The sequence below is a fragment of the Lepisosteus oculatus genome, chromosome 23 (genome assembly GCF_040954835.1).
Source record: "Lepisosteus oculatus isolate fLepOcu1 chromosome 23, fLepOcu1.hap2, whole genome shotgun sequence".
NCBI lineage: Eukaryota > Metazoa > Chordata > Actinopteri > Semionotiformes > Lepisosteidae > Lepisosteus > Lepisosteus oculatus.
Window position 1 is genome coordinate 14,034,309 of NC_090718.1, and position 23,764 is coordinate 14,058,072.

Below are 23,764 nucleotides of genomic sequence, written 5' to 3' on the forward strand. Positions count from 1 at the left end.
GGACCTTGTGGAACACTTCAATGACTGTAATTGATTTGTTTGACTTTGAAAAGAGGAGGAACAAGATCAAACTTCAAAAACGTCTGCTGAGATTGTAACTGTGTAACTGTTTAAAAACTGATTGAACAAGTGAGTCAGTAGAACAGATTGTACAGTATATGATGATTGTATTGTATATTACAATTTCACTGTATATTACTGTGAAATTCTTCTACTTTGACATAATAAGACCTGCTGTAAGTCACCCTCAATAAGATTATCTGCTAAGAAAGTAATATCACAAGGAGACAAAGTAGGAGGATTGTAAGGATGGGACAAGTGAAATGTGAAATGCAGCATGAAAAAAGAGACGTTTGCAGATACCAGCACAAGCCACTTCCTCTGCATGACACATATTTCAAAGCCAAGCAAACGTTTCTTTGTATCACACAGATTGTAAACAGTGAAAAGTGTTATCACACAAGACCTCAAACAAAACCTCCAGCGAAACTGCAATGTGCAGAAGCTGTTCAGCGATGTTTCTGTTACTTCATTTGGTTTTATTGACTGGGTTTCAGATGAAAGGTAAGAGAAGCTTTTAATTGTCCTACTTTTTAGGCTGTGTCCTGAAATCCAAAATATTTGAGCAAAATTCAGGTACTAAGTGGTCAAATGCTAGTGTCATCACCTTCCAAATGGCGCAGCAGGCATTGAAGGATATTTATCGTTTATTTATTTATTTATTTCTGTTTCAGAAAGTGCACCTGTAGGATAAAAACCCCAACTAAGATCCTAAACATAAATGAGCTAAAGCCGAACAATGGTCTTCAATTGAAGAACAAATCTGATATTTGAGAAAAACAGTGCTTGTACAGTTTATCTTTTAGTTGGCAGATCATATTCACATTGCTTATCTGATGATACCAATATAAAAGAGCCTTATGAAAAATGTCTCCTTTATATCTTAAAATAGTGCAAAGCATTAGCAGGTCTTTGTTTAGAATACTATGGTTAGTTTTGCTCATCAAGATATAAAAAGGGATTTTTGTATCATTGCTCTGAAATCAGGTCAGAGAAGACAGTCTAACCTAGTTGTAGAAATTGTTACCCTGGCGTCTTTCACTGAGTTGCTGGGACGAGCTCCTCGGATCAAGCAGCTACTAAAACCAACTAAATGATCTAAGTGGCCTTTCTCTCGCTCGCAAAGTTTCTTATGTCCTGATGTGCTTATATTCCTGTACTTTGAAATACAAAACAAAAACTGATGACATGTTAGTCAGAAATATGCAGAAAGTTATTTAGTTACTCTTTCTCTTTTATGTCAGCAATACATTTCAGGTCTAAAACACAGGGAGGAACAAATCAGAACAAGAGAGCAGTTCGTCTGTGGCAAAACGTATACCTACTGTGCTACCTACTGTGCTGAAGCTAAGCAGGTGTGAGCCTGGTCAGTACCTGGATGAGAGACCTCCTGGGAAAAAAAGGTTGCTGCTGGAAGAGGTGTTAGTGGGGCCAGCAGAAGGCGCTTACCCTGTGGTCCATGTGGGTCCTAATGCCCCAGTATATGGATGGGGACACTATACTGTGAACAGGCGCCGTCCTTCGGATGAGGCATAAAACCGAGGTCCTGACTCTCTGTGGTCATTAAAAATCCCAGGGTGTTTCTCGAAAAGAGTAGGGGTGTAACCCCGGTGTCCTGGCCAAATTTCCCATTGGCCCTTACCAATCATGGCCTCCTAATAATCCCCATCTATGAATTGGCTTCATCACTCTGCTCTCCTCCCCACTGATAGCTGATGTGTGGTGAGCGTTCTGGCGCACTATGGCTGCCGTTGCATCGTCCAGGTGGGGCTGCACACTGGTGGTGGTGGAGGGGATCCCCATTACCTGTAAAGTGCTTTGAGTGTCCAGAAAGTGTCAGTAATTATTATTATTATTACCACTGGAGATGTGAGTTGCTCAGTCCGTGTTTCTGTTCTGAATTCGATTGGCAGGTTGCAGCTCCAGGCACCAGAAGACAGGCGGACACTGGGAAGTGGTCCACGCCACTGTCGGCGACCCCTTCTCCTTGGACTGTTCGTACAACTGCTCCGCGGGCTGGATCCGCGGCTACTGGTGCAAAAGCGACAGAGAGAGCGCTGAAAAGGGAAGGGAGTGTTTTCTGGAAAACAAGCATCTGATCACGAATCAGAGTGGGGGGATGTGCATGATGACCCTGCCCTTCCCAAGCTTGGCTGTAAAACAAGACGGACACAGATACATGTGCTACTCAGAGGACTTTAACAGCCAGCACAACACAGCCAAGGCAGAACGTCAGGTGGTCCTTGGGATTCAAGGTAGGTCATCCACCTGGAGCAAACATAGGTTGACAAGACAGGAGAGGAACTCATAGACTTCAGTGAATTTGTGAGGTCTCCGCCACGTGCTCGCCACAGAGATCTGCCCTATTTCCACACACAGGCAGTGTCTGATTTTTCAGTTCACGCTCTGAGGTCAGAATTTCACTGCCGGACCATTTGCAAAGGAGTGAGTGGCAGCGCGGCAGCAGCTCAGGCACAGACCAGCGCTTTTCGCTGTGAGGTAGCTTTGTACAGCAATGACAGAAGGGTTTCCACTGCACAAGACACAAGGGGTTGGAAGATAAAATCTCTGAATGATTCCCGCACGCTCCTTGATGCCATTTCCTTTGATCCCATGTGACGCAATAATAATAATAATAATAATAATAATAATAATAATAATAATAATAATAATAATAATAATTGCTTACACTTATATAGCGCTTTTCTGGACACTCCACTCAAAGCGCTTTACAGGTAATGGGGATCCCCTCCACCACCACCAATGTGCAATGCACTTGCCTGGTCAATGTTTTTTTTTCACTCTTTCCATCAATGTCTCGGGTGTTCAAATTAGAGTTTGACAGGAACTGTCTGAGTGGGGTGGGGCACCTGTCCCTAGACAGGCTTTACCGCCAAGGTCGTGCACTTATCAGACTGCAACTGACAATAGCGACTGTCTTCTCTCTCAGCTCGGCCCCGTGCCCAGGTGGTTGGCCCCCAGGGGGAGCTGGTCGCTGGCAGCATGGCATATTTCAGCTGCGTGTCCAAAGGCTTTTATCCTGGGAATGTCACTGTGAAGTGGTTCCACAACGGATCACCGGTTGTTGGCACAGATCCTCAGAGGAGCGTCTGGACAAGCAATGATGGCACGTTTGTCTCCATCAGCAACATGACCATCAGACTCCTGGCCTCACATCACCGATCCGTCGTTGCCTGTCATGTCTTTCATATGTCAGCAAGTCAGCCTGTGGTAGACAATATCACTCTAAATGTGAACTGTGAGTATGGTGCTTCCCCATCTCAGCCCTCAGCTGCCTTTGAAACGTCACAGCAAACCTTGTTTTAACTCTAATGCTTTTGTTCCAGATGGTCCTCTAGCAATAAAGGTGTTTCACCTTCGTGCTGACTCTGCAGGCAGCACCGAGCTTCTTGTCCTTTCTAGTGTCATAAGGACCAACGCAAACTCTCACCTGGAGCTCCTTTGCAAGGCTGACAGCAACCCCGCATCTGAGGTAGATTGGGCCAGGGAAGGTAGCGATCTGTCCTGGCATCAGATTCCCTCTCTGGATGGCCAACTGAGTTTGAACAACTTAAAGGAGCGAAACGCAGGAGTCTACTGGTGCTCTGTATCTAACTCCTATGGAAAAACCAACATCTCTGTGCGGGTTGTGGTTGAGAGACCAGGTCAGTGCAGTACTGTATCTCAGAGTGGATTGATGACTTGCTTGTGTTGCCTGGCCTTAATAATCCTGTAATAACTCTTATACACTCCACTCAAAGCGCTTTACAGGTAATAGGGATCCCCTCCACCACCACCAGTGTGCAGCCCCACCACGATGATGCTCCAGTACTCTCACCACACATCAGCTCTCAGTGGGGAGGAGAGCAGAGAGATGAAGCCAGTTCAGAGATGGGGATTATTAGGAGGCCATAATTGGTAAAGGCCAGGGGGAAATTTGGCCAGGACAACGGGGTAGTCCTACTCTTTTCGAGAAACACCCTGGGATTTTTAATGACAGTGCCATTGATGGGGAGAGAGGGTGCAATCCAGCATTGCCCAGACAGCACACTTCCCAGCTGTCATACTACAGCTCACCTGTGAGTGCTGTGATCTCATTGGCTCCGGAGAGGAGTTGACGTCTGCAAGATGGAGAAGCTGGTCTTGTAATAAGGGCCTAGCCCAACTGGAGAGCTGTGAAGAAGAGTGCTATCGAACTCATGGCCCAAGGTGTTTCTCGAAAAGAGTAGGGGTGTAACACTGGCCTCCTGGTCAAATTTCCCATTGGCCCTTACCAATCATGGCTTTCTAATAATCCCCCTCTATGAATTGGCTTCATCACTCTGCTCTCCTCCCCACTGAGAGCTGATGTGAGGTGAGCGTTCTGGCGCACTATGGCTGCCGTCGCATCATCCAGGTGGGGCTGCACACTGGTGGTGGTGGAGGGGATCCCCATTACCTGTAAAGCGCTTTGAGTGGAGTGTCCAGAAAAGCGCTATATAAGTGTAAGCAATTATTATTATTATTATTATTATTATTATGGCTGACCTTGTTCATAGGTGAATACAACTGGCTGAAAGGCTTGGCGGCTGGAGCAGTAACCGTGGCAACTGTGCTGCTGGTGGTGGCTGTTTACTTCTGTCTGAACACTAGGAGAAAGTGGAAAGGTGAGCTACTGCAGTCATCACAGCACTTACTGCGGCCCGGTGGGGACGGACAGCCTGTTCACATCAATCTGGTGAATCCGGAGGGCTGCAGAGACATTAATAAGTTCTCAAATACACAAGTTCTCAGGAGAAAAAATCTATCTTAAATTAATTACCCAAAACACGTGCTTTGTTAAATTATCCCTCTTCCTTCTTCTAATATTTGTTCACTCTTAATGATTAACATCAGTATTAGCCGAGTGGCCAGCTTTAGTGTCTTTTTAATTCAATTCAATTCAAGGTGCTTTATTAGCATGACCGATGGGTACAATCAGTGTTGCCAAAGCAAATAAAAATAATAAAATTAACATAGAACAAAACAAAAAATAGAAGTAAAATAAAATCTACAGACATGTTACAGACATTTACAACAAAGACATATTATATAATATCGACATATACTGTAGGCGGCTGGAGCATTATTGGGAGACGGACTCACTGTTCCTCAGGCTGTGACAGGAGATCACATACTGGGCTGCCAGATCAACTGAGTTCCCTCCTCCCTCTCCCAGTAGGATTGGGACCTGTTGTGGTTTTGGCAGGTGTGGGAACTCTGGGATTAGTTTTATCTCAGAGGGTCATAAAGTGTTTCACATCTCATCCACTGCTGATGTGACGTGCAGCCCCCACCTGGGTGACAGGAGACAGCCATACAGGAGACCAGTAGCCCCACCACACAGCAGAGAAGTGAGAGACTGTTTCACCTGTCCAAATAAGGGGAGAATTTAAAGGGGCCAGATTATACAAACCCAGCCGTTAACACTCCTGCTCTTATGAAAGGTGCCTCCGTCACTTTAATGACAAGTAATCAGGAATCTGCTTTAATGTTTCAACAGAAGGAGAGCATTTCTTAAACACCACAGCATCCCTGCTCAGCATACTGAGCTATTAGTGTAGAAAGTCCAGGGGGAATCACCCCCACAACACCATTTAGGGCAACTGAAAGAGGGTTCTGTCAACATAGAAGGGGCAAATGATTGAAATTTAATGACCAATAAGTATCACATTTATTAAAAGAGTGAGTAACTTTGTTTCAGATCTGGGGTACCTACAGCACACTCGCTTAAAAAAATATGCTTGCCCAGATATTGTCCAGTATCATTCCTTCTGAAGAACCAGAGAATGAGATAAATAAGAAGAAACTCCATTGTTTAGGGCTTTCCAATGCTGTTTAATTGATTTGTTTTTTCTCCACATCTGTCGCAGGTCAGCCATCTATTGTTATATCCGAGAGGTAAGACTCCAATGTTTTCATTTCTTTGATAATCGATCTGTTACATATATAGGAAGGAGTAAGATGAATTCCAAACTGAAAAGCAGAATGAAGAAAGACATTTCAGCTGTTGGGTCTTCTTCAGGTGTTTTATATGTGACGCATATACAGTTCAGTATATATGTTCTTGCAAGAAGGTCAGGAGCACATTTAGGCAGCCTTTCTCTCACATGCCTTTCAGTTTAATCCTCTCTTAAAAGGATTCAACTCAAACAGAGGATTTTGACGATACATTGTCAACACCCGTGAGTGGGCAAGCCGTCGTATTTTGGAGACGAGTGAACAATGTACACATTCCTCCTGCCACAGGAGGGTGCATTTATTCACAAACCCAGGCCCAAAGAAATCAGCTGCCCTGATCCCTTTAATACGTCTCTGAAATTAAACTGGGTATTTTACAGCAGACTTCCTTTTTTATGGTGCTGAGAAAAAGTATGACTGATTCAGCTGATCTGCGGAGCTAACTTCCCTAGTTCACAGACATGTGAGTCCCAGTCCAAGGGGACCCTCTGAGTTCCACTGAACCAGATACGACCCTTAAATTTCTCATCTGTTGCAGTAAAACCCACACATACAGCACATCTCACTTCTTGTAGGAATGTAGTGGGATGCCATGCTGACCTTCACACTCTAAATGTGCCTTTGCCGGGGTTAAAACGGAGTCTGTTACTGTGACCAGACATGATCTTATCCCTTCCTGCCACTTTTCCTCTGTGCAAAGTGCATAGGAATCCCTTCCCCCTCACACACGCACACATTCGCCACTTCCTTGCATTTGCTCAGTCCACGCTGACTGTGTTTTTCTCCTGAAATTCAGTACTGTGGCACTCCTACTGCGAAACCCCCTGCAAACCGAGGGCTGCACTTTCACCATCTGCAAACATTCACACAAAGAACTGCAAACTGCATCTTATCTGTAAAGCAATCTTGTTAAGATACACACATAAAATTCTCACTGCTTCCAAGAAGATAGGAAGGTCAGTGTTTATGCAGTGTCTTAAATTTGCTGGTACTGCTGATGACTTAATTACCATTGCACATGTGTGTTGTTGTTGTTGTTGTTGTTGTTGTTGTTGTTGTTGTTGTTTTCTTTTAAACACGAGATTTCTGTGATCAACATTGAAAACAAATGGCTAATCAGTCACCAATTTAAACCATTTAACAGTCACCACGCTTGCAAGCTCATACTGTATACACACGCTCCTTAATAGAAGAGATTTTCTGGAAAAGGAACTGAATTCCATGTATGCAAGCTAAGACACATTGCGCAGACCCGCGGCCAGTTTCTAAATCAGAAGATAAAGTTTGTGTTGGTTTTCTTCACAGAGTGGAAAGTAATGAGGGGATCACTGAAGATCAGTGTAAGGAAGCAGGTAGGACAAGTTATTCTACCTGCATCTTCACAAGTAACAGTTGAGAAGGGCTTCATATTTAACAGTAATTGCTGACTGAGTAATATGTCTCGTTCTTTCTTAAGCTGAATATGCTATGATATGTAGAAGTCCAGTCTCAAAAGAAGATGCAACAGGTAAGTAGTTTACTTTGTTCAGTTTAAATTTAATTTTATGAAAATACCTAGATTTAGTCCAGTACTCGTACTAGAACCATATTCCTTCAATGCCCTTTTCAACGCTATCACACCCTAATCCCAGCACTGGGCACATGGAGCCTGGTTATGAAACTATGGTTATATCTCTTTCATCAGACAAGCCACCTGCCTTTTTATCCCTCTTGTATATTTAGCTGATGCTGTTGTCTAAAGCAACTTACATTTGCATTCATTTAGTCTGCTGGGTATTTTACTGGAACAGTTCAGGTGAAGTACCTTCCTCCAGGGTACAACAGCAGTTATCTCACCTGCCGTTTGAACCCACAACCTCCCAGCTCCGATTCCAGGGCCCTGACAACCGTGCCACACTGCAGCCCCCCTCAGTCTTGCGTATTGGTAAACACAAGCTCTTCCTGCTGATTGAAAAAGGCAACAGCCTGTACACTGTAAACACGGCCTGTACAGTTGTTCAACAGTCTTACTGAGGAACGGGATGGGCAAGATGGGTGAGGCTGCCTTTCACAGTTACTTTAATTAAATCTGACTTCCCTCATAAACTCCTGCCTGACTGGAGGAAACACTGGTATTGCCAACCCAGAATTCTCTGTGCACTCCAGCGTGTCTCTTCCTGTGTCTTGTGTACTGAAATGCCCAGTAGGCTCCTCTCTCCGGGGTCAGAGGAGAGCTGGGGTCAGAGGAGAGCTGGGGTCAGAGGAGAGCTGGGGTCAGAGGAGTGCTGGGGTCAGAGGAGAGCTGGGGACCAGAGGAGAGCTGGGGACCAGAGGAGTGTTGGGGTCAGAGGAGTGTTGGGGTCAGAGGAGAGCTGGGGTCAGAGGAGTGTTGGGGTCAGAGGAGATCTCACCACGACTTGTTTCAGTGACTTGAACCTCTGGGGTCTCTTGGGTGCTTCTCAGACAGTCTCAGTGTGAACGAAGTGCCCTACGCTGATATCCTGATTTCTGTGCGAGGCACGAGTACGCCTGAGCTGAGGCACATCCCAAGGCTGACCATTGGGGACGGTGGACAGGTAAGAGTCATGTTTCAGACAAGACATACGGTAGGACGAAAGACGGATAGGGACTGTTAGAATATGTGAATTAATCCAGCAAGTACTGGCATTGAATTCACTGGTAACATTTCATCCTAATAATCTCATGATATTCCTTTGCCCTTCAGAATGCTTAGATTTTCACATGGCAAGAGTAAATTGGAATTTAAAAGCATATTCTGACGATTTTAGCTCATTATCTTCATTTTTCTTGTCAGGTTCTATTTTGTAAATGTTTTTTTTTACGTCATAACATAAACAGGGGTACATAACACAGCTGCAAGTTACAGAAAAAGTTATATTTAGTACACACAGATGCAAGATTAAGTTCTGAGATTAAGTACACTAAGGTACGCACAGCTTTCCATTTCCGATGCTTAGACATAGTTTGGAAATATGCCCTTATGTCCATTTTAAACTGTTCAAAGGCGGGTCTCTTCCCTGGCCGTTTCATTCAATGCACTGTATTCAGAAGCGAGCAAGTATCATGATTAAATCACGGTGTTTTGTGGTTTTTTTTTTCCCAATGCGCCCAAAAGAAATAGCATAACATAAATGGAATTCATAAAAGGAAAGTCAAATTTAGAATCTTTATCTAATTTGGCAGATCAGTCAAGAATATTTTAACAACAGGATGTTGTGGAGTTTCCGGGCGGCTTTCACAAAAGCCTTTTTATCTGTTCCTTCCTTACCCGTTTCGTGGTGGCGGACGCTGCCCGCAGGAGTGGGGAGACGAGGAGCCCGCCGGCAGCCCACTGCAGAGCTCGCGCTCCGTGGACAGGCTCCCCGTCCACCATCTGGAGGCCACGCGGAAGCTGAGCTCGAGCTCGGAGTACGCTGTCATTATCTACCCGAGCAAGCCTCGCAGCTGACGGACGGACCGGATTCTCAAGAAACAAACTAATAAAATAACGGCCTGGCGAGATAACACGTATCCTGAATTAATCCCTTAGTACAAGAGCAAACATTATTACCTTAGTACAAGAATCCCTTGTACAAGAGCAAACACTATTACCCCCCCAATATGATACATATTGCAGCAGATTATTTTAAATACTAAGTAGTAGGAGCAGAATACCCAGAAAACTATTTAGAGCAAGAGGAAATATACCTGATTTTCATCTATAACAGACTGCTAAATGCCACATCAGACACAGATAACGTATTTGACATTTTTGAGAGGAATATGTTTACATTATACGACATGCCTTGTAATACTGATTCTGGGGAAAAGATTAAATTCGGTGTCCAAACAGTCCAGCGCTGAAAACCATTTCAGCCAGCTCTTGAGTTTCATTTCCTTAGGTACCATCTCATTTAAACCTCACGGTGTCCTGGTAAAATTCCTCCCTGGACTTAATTTAGCTTCCCCAAAGTTCCCCCTTAACTACTGTAATTTGGTGAATTAATTTCTCACTTCTCAGCCTGATCTGCTGTGCAGGGGGGCTGCTGTCAGCGAGACTGAGGGCTGTACTGTACTTCACCAGTGGATATAAAGTGGATCCCCTCCCACATACGAAGAGATTAGGGAGAAGACAGAGCAACGTAAGCATTTTGCATTGATTGCCAACACTGTTCCTCAGTTCATCGTCCTCTTCGGAGCTTCTCGTCATTTTTAAAATTGAATCTACTGTTTGAGTTTGCCTTCGGCAGTTCTGCTGTCAGTATGTACGTGTTCTGACGTGTTTGCTAACGATTCGTTCGTGGAGCCAAAGATCTCCAAGGATTTTATTTGCCATGACTTGTACTACGGGTCAGGCACAAACCTGTCGGTTGTCAAAGAGGTTTGTTTTAAAGGAAAACCACTTTTCAGCTGCTAACACAATCTACACTTGTCACGCCCAGTACACTTACAGTACAGGGCGCTCTACTTCTCTCCTGTTCCTAGTTCCCTGTGATTATTCATGTCTCTCTGGTGTGTCTTGTTGTGTAGCCTACAGTATTTACTTTCTGCTTCTGCTCTGCTCCTCGCTCAGCATTGAGGTCCGGATATCCTGAGACCCGCCTAGCACCGGGTCACACCTGTCCCTGGCCTGAGGACAGGTTTCTATACGGCATTTCCAGAACAGCTGAGCCCGAGCTAACCCCATCTCGCCGCTACGCATAGGGTCTATTTTCGCTCTCCTGCCTCTCCAGGGTTCGTAAGCGTCTGATTTGACAGATACACTGTACAGTACACAGTGTACAGTTTGTCCTTTATCTTTCATTGATTGTAACAATTTACCAAGAATAGAACTCCTCTCAATAGGACAGTATATTGTCAGAAAGTATATCAAGAGTACTTGAAAGTAAGTAGAAAGAAAAAAAGATTGAAGAAAAAATAGATTAGTTCTGCTACAGTTACTAATAACAACAACTTTCTTTTGAGGGGGTTACTGATAATCAGCTATTTAGATTCCAATACCAGGAAGCCTTTCCCAGCGCTGTACTGGGGGATCCTAGCTGCAGTGGGCTCCCTCTACCCAGACCTCTCAGACTCCAGACTTCTGGTGACTGTGCCTTTTCTTGAACTCCAAAGTCAAAACTCACCTTTTTACCAGAACCTGTTTCTGATGGACCTATCTGTAAAGATCTGTATGCTCTTGGTTATTTGTTTTTTATGTTCATTGTACTTTTTTTTTCTTAAACACTATGTACACCTTTGGGTTTGGAATTGCACTTATTATTATTAGTATTATTATTATAAGAGTTCTATCTTCTCAGCTTTTCTGCCGGTTGCTATTGACCGGGGATCTGCCGGGTTCCTCGGGTCCTGCTATTGTCCGATGGTCAGGACTTGGCGGAGTATGTGGGCTGTTCCCATGAGGAGAGCGATCTTCTGCACCTGAGCCGCACTCGCTTCCAAAATCCGACTCGAGGAGCTCCAAGAGCTCCGACTGGGATCGCACGTGCCTTTGAGTCCCACATGGGCGATCCCTCCACCTCAAGGTCCTTGCATCTGCTTAATTGTTCGACCTCCTTAAGACAGACATTGGCGTCACCTGGAGCAGCTACATCGATGAGAAAACGTCACTTTTTCAGGCTGGTCATCGTACCAGTGATCAGGCGCTGGTAGGCCAAGCTCCTGCAGCACTGACCAGTGCAGGTACAGTAGCTAGTTATTCTGTTGTGCCGATGGGTATATTCTTTCAGCACTGGCATGGAGCATCCAGCAACAATACAGCTGATATGCTCCTCTTGTTGGTGACACAACCTATTATTATAGGTTATAGCCATATCACCCTGCAACTCACAACTAACAACCCTCTGAAGCTCAGCAGGTGTGAGCCGGGTCAGTACCTGGATGGGAGACTCCTGGGAAAAACTAAGGTTGCTGCTGGAAGAGGTGTTAGTGGGGCCAGCAGGGGGAGCTCACCCTGCAGTCCATGTGGGTCCTAATGCCCCAGTATAGTGACAGGGACACTATACTGTAAACAGGCGCCGTCCTTCGGATGAGATGTAAAACCAAGGTCCTGACTCTCTGTGGTCATTAAAAATCCCAGTGCATTTATTGAAAAGAGTAGGGGTGTAACCCCGGCGTCCTGGCCATATTTCCCATTGGCCCTTACCAATCATGGCCTCCTAATAATCCCCATCTATGAACTGGTTTCATCACTCTGCTCTCCTCCCCACTGATAGCTGGTGTGTGGTGAGCGTTCTGGTGCACTATGGCTGCCGTCGCATCATCCAGGTGGGGGCTGCACACTGCTGGTGGTGCAGGGGATCCCCATTACCTGTAAAGCGCTTTGAGTGGAGTGTCCAGAAAGCGCTATATAAGTGTAAGCTATTATTATTATTATCATCGATCTGCTTTGGTCAGTCCTGTTTTTCAAGAACTTCCGCACACAGGACTTTTACACAGTCCCTTCAACACTTGTTTATCATTACGCCTGACTAAACAGCTCCTACTTGTTGTCAAGTTGATGACAGCCAGACGTGTACAGACAGGTGAGAAGATGCATCCGACGCCCACAGTCAGCCCTTTTCTTCCTGCGGAGACACAGCTGGTTACGTTTCAGGCAGCACACCTGAATGGTACAGGGGTGATACCAATTACCTACCCTGGTATAATATACAAAACATATTCCCCAAATAGAAAACTTGAATGCATGAGCCTATGCCTTAAAAAGTCGGCAGTCGCAAAACCCAAGAAACAGTTTCTGTCCTGGACCGCGGCTCTATTCATAATGAATAATTTTACAGCAAATAAAAATAAGTTTCAGTTGGCTCTTTTGTTAGATCTGGTGACTTACTGTATACTCCTCGTGATGCACAAAACAGCACATTTCCATCTTCTGTAAGAGCAGGGACTGCGACCGCCCAGTGTAGTTTGCTTCCTGTTATTGTCTTGCTTTGCGCTGCGCAGTGAAATTGCCTGCTCTTTTCGCCGGGTGGACTGGATAGCGGGCTGTCGCTGGACGCAAGCCGCTTAGGAGCATTATTATTTAAGAAAGACACCGAAGGTAAAAAATAGCAACGTTTTTCCATTGAGTTTGCGTTTGATTGTCGTTCCCACAAGGGGCTTTGCGCGTTAAGAGCAACCGTGATATTTTGTATCCACTTGGGATGAATTATCTGCAGTAGTTCGCAATTACTGTGCTTTGTGTTCCACTGCTGGGGAAAAAAACTGTAACACGTACTGTAGTTCAGCTTATGTAAGATAGTTACAGTATCCCAAGTCCTTGTTTGTAAATATTCACAGTCGTGGGGCTACTGCAGCGACTCTCTCCGGGAACATTAATTTTGAACAGCTGTTCCAGTGGACCACAAGACCTTTGTCACAGGATTTATTTTACTATTAGTACAAATCGTTTGAGGGTGGGGTTTAATATTTCGTTAACGTAGACATCTGAGTAGCGCCAAGAGGGTTACAGAACGATACAAGATTTAAGTAAAGATGCCGATTAGTTTGGAGAACCGCGGTGAGAGAGCATTACAAACAGACGAGCTTTTATGGAGTTGTTTTGTTCGGGCGTGGTGTTTCGTGCTCCCGGTACGATGGAACATCTCTTCCCATATAAGTTATTAATTCGTTGTTTTGCCCAAACGTGTTGCCTCATACAATGCAGTATGGGTAAACATCTGTAACATTCGCCATTACTCCTGAAGTATTTTTTTCCCCATAAAATCTGATTTCCTATATCATCTGTTCCGAGCAGATTCCTGCTTTGCCATTTCACTACTACGTCGGGGATTTTGAGTATCCATTCTTCCCGGATAACGAAAGATTGTGAAACTGAGGGCTGCAGGCAGAGGTTTAACGTGTAAAAAGAAGAATCATCGTTATTCTTAATACCAATAACAATATGCCTGTTTGCATGAAGTCGCCGCACTTTGCTTTTGCCAAGAGGCAGTTAAGCGAATTTAAAATACAAGGTTACCCACTCTCAATTCAATGGTACAACCCCGGCCACCCGATTCGCTGTATACTGCGATGTAACCCTGCTGATGACTCATATTGATAGAGATCTAGATAATACATTAAGTCTGATAGATAAATCGGACTATAGGCTTACTTTTGTTCCACTCTGTACTTTTTTACCTAGCGATGCGTTTTTCACGCAAAACCTTCTATCCCTTTCTCATTCGGGGGCCAAATACCCGAGATGTGTCGGGGTGTGAACAGAGCCTGAAATTTAAATTGTATGTAGTTCAGTTGGGTAGCTGCGTCAGCATGCGTAGGCTGCAAAGGAACAAGTAATAGGTTTCTTCCAGGCTGAAAAGAAACACAACGTTTCGGCCGTGGAGCCTTCTCCAGGTGTGAGGGTTTAAATTTCATGTTTTCTTCGCGGTAGCAGCGTGCGAGCGAAGGTGCTGAGGTTGCCGTGCTGCCCACACGCCATGTCTTCGGGGCGAAACAACATTTCCGCGCTGCGGGTCGGGACTCGTCTCTTTCCCGACACACGAACACGTGTCGAAAATGCAGGCTCAGTTATTCGGGTCGCTTATACAGGAGCAATTCAAGGTGCTTCTCTCCATGCTTTGATGGTAGTTCTTGGATTGTGTAAACAGACCTTTAATCGCGATTGCAAATAATTTTCTTCTCTTTGGATACCGTGATTCTAGGGGTGACTCAGGCTTTTCAGAGTTCTCCTTTTGGTGGTTTCGCTGTTGTTACAGATGTGCAAGGTAAACTTCGCTGTATTTCTCTTAGCCCGTCGTCTCAAAGGGTTTAATGTTTTCAGATTCATCCCTGGCTGTCTTTGTTGCGTTAGTACCTTGTGAACAGGAGGCAGGAAGAGAAGAGCCTTATTATACAGTAGCTTGGGGGTCGAAATTGCTGCGGTGGTGGTACAGTGTGTGCTGCCGAGTCCTATAATTATTTTAAAGGTACAGTGTTGTTGTTGTTGTTGTTGTGTATTTCCCCACAAGGTCTAACAGTTCTTGTTTACACCAAACTCAGGCATTACAACATGAGAAAGGAGAAGCAGCCATTCGGCTGACTTGTTTTGCAGATTTCAATTCAATTCTAAATATTCAATTCGTCCCTGGGGGGGGCAATTTAAATTCAGCCAAGTTGCTAATCACATCCCGCCAGTCTTCCACACTGCTGTGCTGCACTGAGCTGTGAGAAACAGCAGCCAGACCCCCACTGGGATATCGAAACTATTCAGCACCATCTCCCCGAGCTCAGCCTTCTGCACGACAGCGGGCTGCCTGGAAGCTGAACCACAAAGTGAAACAGTTCAGGGGATTTTACAAAACCTTGGTTAGCAGTTTAGCTTGATGAGTGAAACCTCTGGTCCTTCCTGTTTAATACGTGTTTTTGGCGAACGATGTCGAGCTGCGCTTTGGGTGCTGAGGTTCTGGGGAGTGAGCCTTAACGGGGCTCTGGGAATCGTTTGAATGCCAACCGTTTGAAGAGCACAACGGAGGAAATGAAAGGAAAGTGTTAATAGGGACCATTAATATCTCTGTTACTGTCTTTCAGCTCCGTTATGACGACCAGAACCATCGTTGTGGCCCTTTTGGTAGTGCCCATCAGCCTCTGCACAGCAGGCAAGTGAGGCTTTTGTCATTTCCACTCTCTTCAGCCTCCACTCCGTCAGACACACCAGTGTTTTCTCCTCTTGGCTTGTAAAATCTCGGAATACCCGTAGGCTTCATCTGTCACTGCTGAGCCCCGCTGCGCAGCTTTTTAATGCTTCCAACAGGCGTGTTCTGGGGTGGCATGGATGTTAGCGTTGTTACCTCATGGCTCTCTGGTCTTGTGTTCTGCTGTGCGCTCGGTCCCCTTCTGTGTGGTTTTGCTTCTTGTTGCTCTGGGTTTGTTTCCACCTGGTTCCTTAATTAAACTTGAATTTGGCACCTCTTCTCTGTCCCTGTGTGTGTGGGCCCTCTGATGGACCAGAGTGGAGGGCCACCTTGTGCCCTGTGCTTCCAGGACAAGCACCCTGTTGCTGTGACCACCTTTCTGATGATGATGGGTGGCTAATTCTCCAGGAGTCCTTGTACAAGCTAAAGAGCTGCAGATCTGAATCATTTGAGTGTAGCTGACGAACCTGTTTGGAACTTCATTTTTATTTGATGGCTTTCATCAACCGAAAGTAAAATATAAAATATGTGAATTGAAAATTTAACTACCCTGTTAGTTTTTTATTCCAGGAGCATTTCTGCAGTGTATAAAGGTTTACTCCCCAGGTAGAAAATCAACCTGTTGGCATCACATCATGTCACAACATTAAAGATACAGTTGCTGTTCATCAGGATGGATTCTGTGGGATATTTTTGTTCTGCTGTGTGTACGTTATGGGGGACATTTCCAGATTTAAAGTACAATTCTCAATACCCCTTTAACAAATTCAGTGAGGAGCAGGCGTTGGAAGAAGTCATTTCCACATTCCGCTTTGATGCGAAGCAGCGCTAAGAAGTAAGAATGACGTTAGATTTGGCAGCAGGCGTGAGGATGTGGTTCAGTAGCCTTCCAGCGAAATCAGACCAGGGGAATTCAGGCAAACGGTTGCATCAAGGTGTCTGTTTGATTTGCTAGCGTGGGAGGTACATACCGTAGGAGGCTTTTCAGTCTGGGGATCTTCGACATGGCTTTCGGAACACGTCCTGACGGAAGAGCAGGGCATCGCAGTAGGTTGTAGCAAAGGTGGGGATTGTACGTGCTATTGGAAAGCGAAATCAATACATTGTGTAAACATGGGGGAACCATGGAAAACCTGCGGAAGCTGTGGAAATCGAATTTCTTCTAAATCTAAATAACACTGCCACAATTTAATACACAATTTAAAGAGTTTGTGATTATTTTTTTTTTAGCAGAGCTGTCTGCCTCTAATGCTTAAATGCGCTGAGCTCGCATGCCGGCAAAGGGAATGTGCTCCCCAGCACCTGCTTCCTTGCCTTTCATGTTGCACATCCGTCCACCAACACCCCCCTTCCTCGATCCGGAGTCCGGGCGCACAGAGCAGCGCCTGAAATAGCTGTTCCTGAGAACTGCACGGGAACAACTAGGCAAAGTGCTCACTATCTCGTTTCTTGATCCCACCACTCACCAGTGCAGCCAGTGCGGGTGGAAACTCATCTGCAGAAAATTGCGTGCAGGTGAAGCTTGACGAAGCACAGTCTGACACCCCGGCAATTTCAATTTCAAGCCTTCGGTTGCTTATTTTAAAGGGACTCTCGAGTGTAAAGCAGATGTTTACCGGTTGCAAGCGTCACCAGGAGAGGCTTCCTGGTGAGAAGGGTGACTTCCGTTTTCTGTACAAGCTTTTCCCTTATTTTGCAGTAATAAAACAGGAAGTAGCCGTTCAGGGAGAAGGACGACTGGACTGCCAGCACAATTACCCTCAAGCAGACATTGTGACCTGGAAGCACAGAGAGACTCAGATTTACTACAAAGAAACTGGGAAGGAGAATACAAGTGCAAAATACAGATTAGAATCCAGTGATAAGAAGGTGCAGCTGATCATCACAGATGTGCAGAAAGGGGACGCGGGGGTGTACACTTGTGAAGTGTTTTCGGGAAAGGATTACAAAGTTCTTGAGTTCGAACTTCTTGTCAAAGGTAAGAAAAAGGTTCTTCACTTCTACGTTGTTAACTGTGGCCATAATGGAGATTTCAATACATCCTCTGTTCATGAAATCCTTACTTGCATCTGTGAGGTCACAACATCTCCAGAACACCTGGGAGGAAGGTTGCACATGGGGAATGTGGCTTCTAGACTGTAGAGAGTCCATTTTATATCAGTTTTTCATTGATGTCCATGTTACTGACTTTTTCAGATAGTGACTCATCAAAAGGAAGATCTTCAGGTAAGAGTTATGAGCACAGTGAGCATCAGTCATGGACAGGATCTTGTCCTAAAATCGTTGATTATAGAGTAAGATAAGAGTACTGGGACACTAAGATGTCAATGACTCATTAATGCTTCGTATCCCTGTATATGGGAGGGAATGAACATGTGACTATTGTTTTGTTATGATTGCAAATGTGGAAACTAAACGTTTAATGCAGTTATTGATGTCTGCAAGGCTGAAATATACTTTGCTGATGCGAAAAGACGAATTCCTAATGCAAGAAATTGTATAGGGCTAATAAAGAAACATTATAATATTACATTATACGTAGTTATCCATCTGTATTATTTCACAAAGCATCCAGCAGACACCGCTGTTTTATTTTTCTCCCATGATGCATGTGCAAGATCTCAGGTGTAGAACCAAACACAAGAGCCCACAGTCTTTTTATAGCTTCACCCTGGAACGAGAGAGAGGCTTGGCACTGCCCTGTGTGGGTTCCCCTCATTTCCTGTGACACTGCAATTAAGCATCTGTGGTACTTAATCGTAAACTCACTGTGTTTTTGGGTACTCGCTTGACTTATCTTGTGAGAGAGAGTCCATGTTGCTTTCTTCTTTTGGAAAGCTGTGTAGTATGAGTACAGTCTGATCCATTTTTTAGGCCTGTTTATTTATGCACAGTTCTTTGCAGGAATCTTCTGCAGACATAGAGGATGCTGTGTATAAAATCCTACAACTCTCAAGCTGCTTTTTGTATTATTAGTCAGACAGGTTTAGGTTCTCTTTATCACCTCTACGTAATGCCAGATCAATAAAGAGTCCATTTTATATCAGTTTTTCATTGATGTCCATGTTACTGACTTTTTCAGATAGTGACTCATCAAAAGGAAGATCTTCAGGTAAGAGTTATGAGCACAGTGAGCATCAGTCATGGACAGGATCTTGTCCTAAAATCGTTGATTATAGAGTAAGATAAGAGTACTGGGACACTAAGATGTCAATGACTCATTAATGCTTCGTATCCCTGTATATGGGAGGGAATGAACATGTGACTATTGTTTTGTTATGATTGCAAATGTGGAAACTAAACGTTTAATGCAGTTATTGATGTCTGCAAGGCTGAAATATACTTTGCTGATAGATTTAGAAACTATTGGATGGGAGGTGTGCATATATTGTTATTGCATAGAATATATTGTTATAATATATTGCATATATTGGAGGTGTGTAATTATTGGTGCATTATCAAAATGTAAAATTGTGGGCGGAGTCATGTAATAATTGTTACAAATGGTGGTGGGGGTGTACAAGAAATGGATAAAAAGTTAGTAAATGACTCTGCTGAGTACTCAATTTAAGTAAATTAAATGACCATAACCCCCAACTTGTAAATTATTTTGCCAAACATATATCTGAGCTGTTAGCATAGTAGGAGACACATGAGTTCTTTTTTCTCTAGCACAGACATAAGCTTTACCAAAAATGAGGCAAGAAGATTTTATTATAGGTTTTTTTGGTCATTTCAGGTTTCGCCAGCACTACAAGAAGTTCATTGACTGGTAAGACCACTAACTCCGTGTCAAAGTAGAAACATTTTCTCTGTGCTTGACAAACACACTTAACCCTTTCTGTGTTCTCACATTGCTGTTTTGTTATTTTCAAAGGGACCATCTTTGAACATGGCCCAATAGCTAGTATACCTTTACAAACAAGATCATAGAAACCTATGAATCTCTCAGACACTTTGGACCAAAATATACTTATTCAAAGCTTCAATTATTTGGAGGCGAACAAAATACGAGGTTCCCAGAAAACAAAGAGGATCCTCAATGGTGTCATTCCTTCAGAGAAGTTTTAGATTACAGGCCCCAAATAGAGACATGAAAATTTAAATGCAGGTTTTACCTTTTCTTGTTTGTAGTAGCTATTTGTCTGTCAGAGTCCATTTGTCTTTTTTTAGAACATTCTGGTGTGGTACAGAACCCACTGCCACAGGTGTGATGACATCCAGATGCAGAAAACTTGTATAACTTGAGATCTTCAGAAAAAAGCCAGTTAGCTTTCAGATCAGACTTGGAAATGTCTAAGAGTTTTCCTTGCCATCAGTAGCCAGTTTCTAACTGTGTTTCTTCTCTTTTCTCACAGTGACCCTTGCTGGATTTCTGCTGCACATGATGCTTTCACGCCTCTGAACTCACCGGGCTCTTGGCTACTACCGTTTTTATTTGACATACTGTACACTTGCAGAAGAAACAATCACGATTTCAACGGTTTCTTAAAACCTTTTTAACAGTCAATTGATGCGGCTCCTAGGAATGTGCATGGGTGTCACTCAGATGGGCCTTTTAAATCGGAGCAAATTTTAAGGCCTGAAATGAGAGAACTGTAATTTCAAGAAGGCAGTTCGTATTAAAGATCCCATGCAGATAGATGCCCACGAGGACAGAGGTCGTCTTTTAAACAAGAGGTGAAACAAATGTCAAGGGGCAAATTGTAAACCTAGCAAGAGATGCCTGAAGTGAAGCAGTGAAGTAGCTTCAAATACACAATAGAGGAAGCTCCACCCTTGGATTTTTATGTTTTAATTTAACATTAAATTATTCAATTCTATGTCTCTGGGTGCAGAATGCCAGGGATACTGTAAGCCTCATTTCTACCTGTGAGCCTTTTTTTAAAGTCTTTCTTTGGAACCACAACTGCCAAAATCACAGGAAGAGGACTCCTCATTCCCTCAAGGGAGAGGCCCAGCTGGGCCTGTGGACTCAAGGGGCTTCCGCCTCCATTCCGCTCTGGAGGAGAGGGACTCATTTCGACCAGGCATCCCGAACCTGAGGTGTGTTCGGATGCATCCGGGTTAATGAATTTAATGAATAAGCAATCACTGGGCCAATATCATTTCAGTCCTCCACAGAGCTGTGCCCACAGGCTGCCAGTGGGCCATGGGTCTGCAGTTTGGGTGGGGACTTCCTCGACAGGGAGTCTGGGATACTACTGTAAACAACCCGGAAAAGGCAGATGAGGTGACTGAACTGGAGGGGGTGTTTTAACTTGGACACCAAACCATGGTTGCTGGCTTGTTGTTACGAGAGGAGAGAAGAAAACAGAGAGGCTTGTAAGTGTGGTTCAAAATATGTGAAGCAATCATTGCTGTCTGAACCAACATGGATTTGTGCAACAAGGCAGGGGGACAGAAAGGGACAAGACATTGTGCTGAGATGGTTTGGGAAGCATCAAGAGGAGCCAGATAAATGATTCGTAAAAGATGTGGCATTTCTGTTCCCACAGCAACTACCCTAAAGTATTGATTTACACTACCTGTCAGTAGAAGCTATAATTTAATTAAACACACATTGTGAAAACCGCTGTGTTCAGATTACCTATTTTACGGGAGTGGTCTATACAGTACAATGGTTTGTACAGGTCTGAACAGAAAGGCTGAGACATGAAGCCCGCTCCAACCACAGAGCTGGGAAAGCATGGCCAGGCACACTGGCAGTCCTGGCAGTACGGTCCAACTCAACGGGCGGAGGTTTCCAACACTGTCCCACGTTCTCCTAGCTCTGAGCAGCGGCACCTCTCTGCTTGAGAGACACAACCCGCACTAAAAGTCTGCTGACCGGTAGTGCAGTGCTGAGTGCAAGTGAGTCCCAAGTGCCATGGTGACAGGAAGGACCTGACCATGACACAGAACACGATAAGGACACCACGGCCGACATTCCTCCCCCAGGGGGGTGCCCCACTACTCCTGTCATTAGTTCCGGGATTGTTGCCGTGTTCCCCAGGTGTGGCCTGTTGTCTACCGCTATTTAAAGCCTAGATCCTCCAGTCCTCGGGGCTCCACATTAGGGTACGGGTGTCAGGAGGCCCGCCTAGCACCAGGATACCCTACGTCCGTCTCCTGAGGGCATAGGCCTCATCCCCGACACCTCCCGGGGTCTGGAGGACCTCGCCTCGTTATCCCAGAATCTCCATGTCGGTTGTCTGTTCGTGTTTTCCCCAGTCCCAGGGATTTTAACCCTAGTCACGTCTCGGGATGGATCTCTTGTTAACAGACTCTTGGACTGGGCCCTGACCTGCCTTTGGACCTGCTCTGATTTGGATGCCATCCTCTGTCTCCCCGGACTGTCACTATTCTTTTGTGCACCATTAAACTCCTTTGTGTTTTCCCATACCACACCTCCTGTTTCCTCCAGTGCTACTACAAAACAGTTGTCCGTAACAATAACCAGTGTCGCAGGCAGCGCTTTTGCATGTCAGCTGATTTCTTTTTTTTTTAATAAAGGTGCGTGCTGGCCGTACCAAATTAAAATCCCCCCAGAATGCCCCTCAGTGGGGCAGAGCTGCTGCGATGCTGCAGCCTCCGTTTCCGGATGGAGAGCCGGTTCGTGTGAGGAAGAAATGGCACTTCCTCTTAATTTATAGCTTTCACTGCATGGGCGGGTTTCAGTTCACTGCTGTTTAAATGCACCGCGCCACAGGTACGGCGGAAAGACGTTCACATTTCCTCTCCACGTGCCTGTTGGTGGCCTCACTATTCTCAGGTCTACAGTGTTTTTTACGTATCTCAGTATAGCTCTCGACAAACTCTAAATTTCCAATAGAATCACAGACATGCCATGTAGCCACTACCAGGGTTGAGGATTTGGGTGTTGTCTCTCTTATGGAGGTTTATCTTCATGAATTTAGGTGGCGTTTCTAGTTTATAACCTTCAGCTGTTAACAGTTCAAAAGAAAAATGGAGGACTGAGTCACACACTTCCACACCAGTATGAGTACTGCCATTTGTGTGCCATGATTTCACCTTGCTTTGTTGATGATTTACTCTGTTACTCTTACTCCTTTGAAGACTCTCTTCTCTTTCTGTGACTGTTTTCAGTAGTGTGGAAAAATTTACTCCAGTGTACAAACTTATTTGTAAGCTCTGTAACAGCCCTATCTGTGTTACAGATAGTAACATTCTCTGTGTGTTTCACAGATTGCGTGGAAGGACCTGAGTCTTTCTAGTTTAAGCCCATTAGGAGAGTTATTAAGGCACAAGAACAGCTCTTTGACTGTCTCATGTTTTCTTGTGTGCTGTACGAATATGTATGGTGGAATAACTGTTTGGGAGGGTGATAACCACTTGTTTCCTGTTGTTCATGAGCTCTGTAAACGCTGTGTCTGAAACCACAGATCTTCAAATTTTGTATATTTTTTTTATGCGGCCAATGCAATGCTGATAATGTCCAGTATGGTGTTGTGAATCAGATATGAAGGGCTCTATTGGTCAGTGAGACGTGTGTCTGTTCTTGTCTTAGGACATGCATTAAGATCACCCGTGGCATACAGAGGAAGAAAAACGTGGTTTTCAGTTTTTAAATATTTGAGTTAAAGCTGTATACTTCTATTTCAGCACACTGCAAAAATTGGGTTGTAGTCGTATGCTATAAAAAAAACTGGATACTCCGAACGGTTCCTTCTATAGTGGTATTTGTTTGCTCAAAGTGAAACTGTTCATCCCTAGGGGGAAATATCTGAGTGCCCAAAGGTTAGATGAGACCAGCAGCAAGGTTACATCACTACACATTACATTTATTTACAGTAAACAGTTCTGAGAAGCAAACAGTTCTGAGAAGAGCTGCCAGACATATTCCTGGGTTAAGGGAATGTCCTACACTGACAGGCTGAAGGACCTGATCCTTTTTAACCTTGAACCAATCTTGAACCAAAACGACTATTAAGTTCTAGACCCAGAGTTTCCAGCCTTCCCTAATCAATTCTATACGAGAGTAATTTTACTGTGATCAGATGAGCAGATTTATTAAATTAATTTAACATTCTGAAGCCTTCAAAGACCAGAGCTGTCCGTTTAAAACAAGTTGCTTAACTGAACAACACTTACAGGTCTAACTGGGCAAATGGGTAACTTGTAAAAGTGGGGCT

General features: G+C 44.4%; 1 protein-coding gene and 1 long non-coding RNA gene across 5 annotated transcripts; one reads left to right on the plus strand and one right to left on the minus strand.

The window, feature by feature from the left end:
* Nucleotides 1-394: 394 nt before the first annotated feature.
* Nucleotides 395-22,013, plus strand: LOC107075645 (tyrosine-protein phosphatase non-receptor type substrate 1). Of its 4 annotated transcripts, none has more exons than XM_069182376.1 (16): nt 395-564; nt 1,974-2,315; nt 3,011-3,319; nt 3,408-3,725; nt 4,599-4,706; nt 5,952-5,979; nt 7,345-7,391; nt 7,496-7,546; nt 8,482-8,594; nt 9,338-10,160; nt 15,526-15,690; nt 17,329-17,607; nt 17,826-17,855; nt 18,712-18,741; nt 19,369-19,401; nt 19,988-22,013. In XM_069182376.1, exons 1-10 carry the CDS (start codon nt 495-497, stop codon nt 9,485-9,487), a joined length of 1,536 nt encoding a protein of 511 aa, XP_069038477.1. In that variant the 5' UTR covers nt 395-494; the 3' UTR covers nt 9,488-10,160; nt 15,526-15,690; nt 17,329-17,607; nt 17,826-17,855; nt 18,712-18,741; nt 19,369-19,401; nt 19,988-22,013. The 4 variants fall into 4 exon arrangements, with proteins under 4 accessions (XP_069038477.1, XP_069038476.1, XP_069038479.1 ...); XM_069182375.1 differs by having other exon boundaries at nt 15,526-15,593; XM_069182378.1 differs by lacking the exon at nt 18,712-18,741 and having other exon boundaries at nt 15,526-15,593.
* Nucleotides 2,136-14,801, minus strand: LOC138224544 (uncharacterized). The gene is made up of 4 exons (XR_011183018.1): nt 12,848-14,801; nt 12,504-12,584; nt 4,737-4,791; nt 2,136-2,213 (listed from the first exon to the last, which is right to left on the minus strand). It is a non-coding gene; the product is annotated as an uncharacterized lncRNA (long non-coding RNA).
* Nucleotides 22,014-23,764: the final 1,751 nt, after the last annotated feature.